Below are 7,795 nucleotides of genomic sequence, written 5' to 3' on the forward strand. Positions count from 1 at the left end.
AATGGGCATCTATTTGTACCGAGATAGTTGCATGCACTTCTTCCAACTTCCCTCTGCTATAGCAAAGAATGAATTGCTTGTTGTGATGTTTGTCATTTGGTTGTGTTTGCTTGATTTAATTTTTGGGGTTGGTATGTTCGTGAGACACCCGTCAATCATCTATAGTGTAGCCGAGCAAGACATGTCACACTTGATGCCCGACTATCCTATCTTATCTTACTTTATTCTAAAATAATTTTAATCGCGTATTATTTTAAAAACAATTATATTCGACGAAGAAACTAATGGAGTTTCCCCTATTATATTACCATTTGACGTGTTTCACTATTCACTGCTTGAAATTTTCAATAATATTTTACAATAAAAATCTCATCAATTATTCTCATAATCATCTCATATTTCAAATCTCATCCATACATCTCAATTTCATATTCATTTCCATGCATTTCCATTCATGCACAATTTATATATAGAAATTCTCAAGTTTTATTAATTTACATGATATACAATTTAATCACATATAAACTAACCAATTTATTAATTTACAACACATAAATATTAATTATAATTTTCTAGTTTACATTACAACATAAGAAATATTTATAATATACAAAATACATAAAATGACTTATGTGTGCCCTATCTACATGCATTGCTGAGGAGGCGACAACCTTGAACGCTCTGAAAATCAGAATTTCAAAATCCCAGTCTAATATCTACTGGGCTTTATCTTCAGTACTTGCGCAAGAAAAAAAATCCATCGTGCTAAGCATTGCTGCTTAGTGGTGTGATAATATAACAAAGAAAATAATATACAATAAAGATAAAACCGAAGCAATATTTTGATGCTCATGAATTAATTTAATTTCGTGTGAGATTACTAATATTAATTTTCGGTTATCCTAATTTATCCTTCTTTGAAAATGCTTAGTGTAAAAATTTTTCAGTAATAATATATACAACATTCAATTATTTAACAATATTTAAATTTATCTTAATTTATTATGAGAGACTCATTTGTAATATTTATTTACGTTCTACTTCTTCTGCAAATCTTCTTATCATTTCACTAATTTATTTCTAGGTATTTTGAATTATTGCACAGTAAATAAAATTTTAAAACTAATTTTAGTTTCTTTTTTATTCATTCATTTAATTCACATTATTCTTAACAAATTTCACTGCCAAAGTAACCTATGACAGGCTGACTAAACTGGATAAGCAGGTCGTTGGCACTGGACGCCGCAGTGTCTCGGATCGTTATACCATGGGACGTGTAAGCTCAGTACGTCAACCACGTATACAGTCAGTATAGCTAAAAAGCCATGATAACAAATCAATATGGATAGAAGCCATGATAATAAGTAATCGGGCAAACCATGAGTGCGGGCACAAAGCAATGAATATAGGCATAAAGCCTTACGCAGTACTGCTAAAATAATACTCTATTGGCATGCCAATCTATCCAATATGATACACGTGTCTAGGTAATATATGGGCACATTAGTACCTTTAAGGATTCATAAGTATCATTATTTCATTATATATTCCAATTATAATTTATAACGTTTTAATTTTTATTAGTAACAGAAGTGTAAATATCTAAAATACAATTATACCTAAATTATGCATTCATCATTTTATTCATTCATTATGTCATTTATATTGATCACAATTTATAACAATTATTTTCATGTGTAATTGTACTTAAAGCATTTTTCCTTATCCTTTCTCCAATAATGAGAATTAAAGTCTCATTCATATATTCATTTATTCATTACACTATGTATATAAATTATCATTCTTATTCCAAGTAATTTATAAAAATTTCATGGATTTCAAATTTAACTAAATTTTTCTTAAATCCTAGAGTCACTCAACTTCAAGAATTTAAATTCATTAATCACATTATCTATATGAACCATCCTAATAGTTTTTCTAATTTATTATACCATTTCCTATATCATTGGGGTTACTATTCACTTGACCATTTCCCTTCAAATGTTGACTTTTTAATTCATAATAGATTTGTTAAGCCTAAGTTCACCAAGATACCACATTTTGCATTTTATTTTTATTGGTATTGATTGCCAAACTCAATTCCTAGCCTCCTAGATTTTATTTCAAAATTTCAGAATTTGAGGTCTAAATTCACTGTTCCATTGGATCTGGCTACAGTAAAAATTTGATAAAACTTTCTTCATGAAAGTTGTTCCTTTATGTGGCTTCTTTAATTTTCTTTTTGGATCATTCCATTTGGAGTTTTCTAGCTCAAGATAAGCTAATTTTAGCAAGGCTGGCCGGATTGGTATCTACCCAAAATTTCTAGGCAGAATGTGTTCTGGCAGTTTTAGTACCTTATTTTTTGCCAGCATTTCATATGGCTTATGGTCAAAATTTGAGGTGGTGTTCTTCATGAAAATTGTTCTAAATTGTCTAAGCTTTCTATTGATATAAAATTCAAGTCAATTGGACATTTCTACACTGAGTTATGACTAAATGAACAAACACTGTTCATTTGGTCATTTTGCCCAAGGCAGAATGTGTGTTACCCAGATTATGCCAATTTTTAGGCCATTCTATTGTGGTTTTTTGGGTATGTTTTCTTCACCAAAAATGTTGTATGATGTGTCTAGTTTTACATCCAATTAGAGTTACATAGTTTGAGTTATAACCCCACAAGCACACTAGACTCAAAGGGTCCAGAATGCACTCATGAGGCAGCCTTACCTTTCCTCTAATTAATGTCACAAGTCACTCCAATTTTAGTTCAAAGTACACCAAATAGTTAATAATTGACCATTAAAATAACAATTCATGCTCCATTGCATCAACCCCCAATTATTGGTTCAAAACCCTAACCCTAATTAACCATGGTTTCCAATTCATACATAAAGGCCCCTATTATTGTGTTAACCATAAAACTCATGTTAAGGGCAGCCAATATATCCCTTTAATTCAAAGAATTCATCAAAGCCCTAACCTATCTATGGTTGCCGAAAATATAAAGTGTGCATATCAAAGGTTTTCATTTCAATTTCTCATCATTTCCAATTGAATTCAACTTCCTAGACATGAATTTAAAGAAAGATAGAGATAATGGGCACTAATCTCTTTGGAGCTCCGACTTGAGCTTGTAAATCTTCTTTATTTCTCCTTCAATTTGCTACCTAGAGGTGTTCTAAGGTATGAGGATCAAATTTAGTGAAGAGAGTAGGTGATTTTATAGTAGAAATTCAAGGTTTGATAAGCTTATGGGTGAGCATCAATGGTGGAACTCTTTCCTCTCTCTCTCTCTCTCTCTCTCTCTATGGGTCAGCTGGTTGAAGATGGGAGTGCGGATTTTATTTTTTTCCATTTTGTCTATTTTTATTTAGTTTTTATCCCTTTTAATTAGTTTGTCAAGTTGTGATTGGGTGGAGAGTTTTTAATGATATCATATTATGTCATAATTAGGTATTTAGTTCCATTTTCTTTTTCTTTCTTTTCTATTCATTTTCAATTTAATTTTCATAAATTTTTATTCATATTTTTTTGTCATATAATTCACTTATATAAATGGATAAGTTGATAAAAAATAATCTCTGAAGGCGAAATGACCAAAATGCCATTCGTTTTGCTTAACGGACTAAAATTGTCTGTACCGATTGATAAAATTTTCTAAGCATTTTCTTGGCATTCTAATGCCATCGAAACCTCAATGACTCTTCTCTAGAATCTCAAAAATTATTTCAAGCAATTTCCCTCAGATTTAGGGCTACTAGCTGTAAAAACAGCAACTTCCCATTAGGGTCACCCATCACCGGGGCACCGGCTCATTTAACTTTATTTTATTTTATTTCTAAAATTTTTTCTTAATTTTTCTTACTATTATTTGATTTTTTTTATGACTCCTCACTCTAGTATAAATATAGTTTCAGGTATTCTAGCTCTCCGGACAACCATTGATTACCGGAACAGTAGAATGTACGGACTATCTAAAGTGAGGGTATTACAGTTCGAGTGACATTATTGATGCTATCTATAGGCATTTAGTCTCTTAAGTGGCTATGAGAGCCTATGAAACTTTGCTTGCCACCCGGTGAACCTCCGAAGGAAGAGTCCTAACTCGATGAGAGTTTGTTCTCAAGATTTGCATGGTTAAGTTAATTCTAGAGCTACACTATGTTTTTACACTTGGTTCTCGACTGCCCTAGTCTTCTAGCTTCTTGTGTTTTTTGGTGTCACCACGAGTTTAGTCCTCCATTATAAGAGAAAACTCAACTGCTTCTAGTGTTATTTTTTCGATATTAGGGTTTTTGTAAGGAAGTTGGGCTTAGAGTTTTGGAACATGATTTAAGTCCATGTGCTTGCAGGACAAAAGTTAATTGTTGATATTGTTCTCCTCTTATGCGGGTAATAAATGTCGAATTTGAGTCCATTCCTATGCCGAAATCACTAATGGGAATTGGACTGTAAAATGAATAAGATTAACTGATTAGTGCACATACAATTACCTATATAAGCTTTGATATAAATACATGATAAGATTAGGAGTTAGTAGTTGAATGTGACTAAAAGTCCATCATGCTTGAAAGTACTAGTGTGAATGAATCTTTGATTTCAGTAGATATGTCTAGATTCTTATTTTGCAAAGTGATTTGAATATTCTCAAATACATTGAGCAAATAACTCTCCATCCGAGTTTTAACTTTCTATCTAAATATCTCATAATTACTCAATTCAGATTATATATTACTTGATAGTCAATTATCTGTCCCTTGCTTTTTGACACTATTTTAGTGGCTATATCATTGGTTATTATTATTATAATTATTATAAAAGATTTTTTTTTTTTTTACAAAACCAAGTGAGAAAGAAAGACAAGAGGCACGTGCACATCACTAGAAGCGCTTTGCACTATGAAAGAAGCCAAAGCCAATAACCAAAAGAAGAGAAGGGAAGAGCTGACCCGTCAAACTGTGAAAAACAAAAAAAAAAAGGAAAGCAGAGATTTTACGAAGCAGCGGTTAAACACTAAAAAAAAAAAAAAAAAAGAACAGAGAAAACGTTAAAAACTATAACAAAAGAATCAAAAATCCTTTTTTTTTTTAATTTTGTTTTTAATTAAAATTCCTTTTTAAATTTACTGGGTGCGATGCCGAAAACGCTTAATAATTTGCAGATAACGAAAAGCAACGCCTTTCTCTTTCTCTGTCTCTCTCTCTCTCTCTCAGCAGAGAGAAACATACAGGATTATGTAGGTGTCGTAACAGTTTGATTGATGTGGAGAGAGGGAGGAGATGATAGGGTTGAAGAAGCTTAAAGCTGCTTTTACCTTTTGAAAGAGTGAGTGATCGGATTGGTTTTGTGTTTTTTCGTGCGGAATTCGATACAAGAATTGTTGGATTTGAGGCGGCGCGATTCGAGGTAGTTTTGGATTATGAATTTTTCGTTTTTGCACCTTGGATCTTTTCTTTCTTTGTTTTGGGTATAATTCTATAATTGCATGTTATTATTTAGTGTATAACTTGCTAGATTTGATGCCTGGAGGATCTATATGGACTCTTTTTGTGTTTGCGGTAGATGGGCCACTGTTTAAACAGAGATCTTATTTTGACCTTAGCTTCATTACTTTCAATTTCTAAAATTTGTAAATTCTCTCAGTTGTGACCTGTGATTGCTTAAGTTTTGAGGTTCTTGTTAGTAGCACTGTTTGCTATGTTGGTTCCTTAATTACCACCTGTGACATTTTTTTGGGGTTGCTTGTTTAGAACGTACGCTGTTTACAATGGTGTTCAGAGACGCACTTAAGCAACCCAAAGTGAAGGTGGAAGGGGCTGGTGGTGATTCACCAGTAACTGTTACTTTACAGAATTGTGTTGCATCTCAGCTTCCTGCCTACTTGGAGGAAGACTTGGGATTTTCCCAGAAAAATTTGCAGTCACTGGCTTCCTTCCTCTTATCTAGAAATGTTAATCCCAAAGATGTAGGGAAATGGTTGCTTGAAAGACAGATGCTTGGTTTTGAGTTGGAGCAGATATTGTTAAAGGAAATGAAATCTTCAGTCTTGGGAAGAACTGGAGAGAATCATGATGGCCAAGCGTCAGATGATAGTTTTTTGCCTGGTCTTCATGATGACACGGCATTAGATATCTTTGCTTGGAGCTGCAGATCAGATTACCCAAATCTGGCTTGTGTGAATAAAAAATTCAAAGCACTGCTTGGAAGTGGATATTTATATAGATTGAGACGGCGGCTTGGGGTTATGGAACACTGGATTTATTTAGCTTGTATTTTAATGCCCTGGGAAGCTTTCGATCCCATCAGGCAAAGATGGATGCGATTACCTAGGATGCCATGTGATGAATGTTTTACTTATGCAGACAAGGAGTCTCTTGCGGTAGGGACTGAACTACTTGTTTTTGGTCGTGAGCTGTCAGGATTTGCTATCTGGATGTACAGCTTACTTTCTCATGAATGGTCTAGATGCCCTCCTATGAGCTTACCTCGTTGTCTATTTGGTTCAAGTAGCCTTGGAGAAATTGCCATTATTGCTGGGGGAAGCGACAAGAATGGACGCATTCTTAGATCTGCAGAGCTTTACAATTCTGAACTAGGTGTGTGGCAGAATTTACCAGATATGAACTTGCCACGTAAGCTGTGTTCGGGCTTATTTATGGATGGGAAATTTTATGTCATTGGGGGTATGTCAAGCCAAACAGAATGTTTAAGTTGTGGTGAGGAGTATAACCTTGAGACAAGAATATGGAGGAGGATAGAGAACATGTACCCTGTTTCCAGTGTGGGTCATCCTGCCATGCGTTCTCCGCCTCTGGTTGCTGTTGTAAATAATCAACTTTACTCTGCTGATCAAGCAACAAATGAGGTCAAGAAATATGACAAGACTAATAATTCATGGAGTGTTGTCAAGCAATTGCCAGTGAGGGCTGACTCTTCTCATGGTTGGGGATTAGCATTTAAAGCATGTGGTAGCAGCTTATTAGTGATTGGAGGGCATAGAGGTCCTGAAGGTGAAGTTATTGTGCTGCATTCTTGGGATCCACAAGATAGAAGTATGGATGGGCCAGAATGGAATGTTCTTGCTGTCAAGGAGCGAGCAGGTGCTTTTGTATACAATTGTGCGGTAATGGGATGCTAATGCTTTGGCACATACTTGTCTTTGGTGCAAACTTTGACACGTGTTTAATCAAATGCTTGATTGGGGAAGGTGACACTTTTTCTTTCGGTATAATTTTTGTTGAAAAGTTTACAATGTTAACTTGTAATATTTTTCTTTTTTCGGTTCTTATTTATTTTATGGCATTTAGATGATCATAATCGACTCATTGACATTGAGAATTCATAATGATTCAATCTAAGCCCCTTTACGTTCATTAACTACACTACTACAGACAAGCCTTTGCCTCTAAGGATGATATTCATTCATTCTTGTTATCTAACTTTTATTTATAGTAGTATTAGTAGTTGTACTAGACAACTACTTTTATTGGAGTCATATTTTTGTGGTTGTTTCATGCTCTCAATTCTTTTGCTCTCTCTGCCCTACGTTGAATTTGTTATTGAAAGTTAGAAGCTAGTGCATACTTTTCATTTGTGGAATGGGGATTAAATGAAAGCTTCAAAGGTGAGGATAGGATATAACTGAATGTCCTGCTGCATTCTAAGTTCTTATGTTTGGATGTAATGTCCAGTGACCTAAAGAAAAGTATTTATGTTGGAAATTCTACAAAATCTCGATGATGACCCAAATATGCTTTTGCTCCCTTGTTAGAGGTTTACGGCTTGGTTTACA

General features: G+C 34.0%; 1 protein-coding gene across 1 annotated transcript; it reads left to right on the forward strand.

Annotated features, from left to right (window-relative positions):
* The first annotated feature begins 5,143 nt into the window (after positions 1-5,143).
* LOC110640169 (F-box/kelch-repeat protein At5g60570) lies at positions 5,144-7,380 on the forward strand. The gene is made up of 2 exons (XM_021791373.2): positions 5,144-5,409; positions 5,754-7,380. The coding sequence occupies exon 2, from the start codon at positions 5,771-5,773 to the stop codon at positions 7,139-7,141; it is 1,371 nt and encodes a 456-aa protein (XP_021647065.1). The 5' UTR covers positions 5,144-5,409; positions 5,754-5,770; the 3' UTR covers positions 7,142-7,380.
* Positions 7,381-7,795: the final 415 nt, after the last annotated feature.

This window comes from Hevea brasiliensis, chromosome 3, assembly GCF_030052815.1.
Source record: "Hevea brasiliensis isolate MT/VB/25A 57/8 chromosome 3, ASM3005281v1, whole genome shotgun sequence".
NCBI lineage: Eukaryota > Viridiplantae > Streptophyta > Magnoliopsida > Malpighiales > Euphorbiaceae > Hevea > Hevea brasiliensis.

Coding starts and splice junctions, on each gene's coding strand:
- LOC110640169 (XM_021791373.2), top strand. CDS start 5,771: ATGGTGTTCAGAGACGCACTTAAGCAACCCAAAGTGAAGGTGGAAGGG.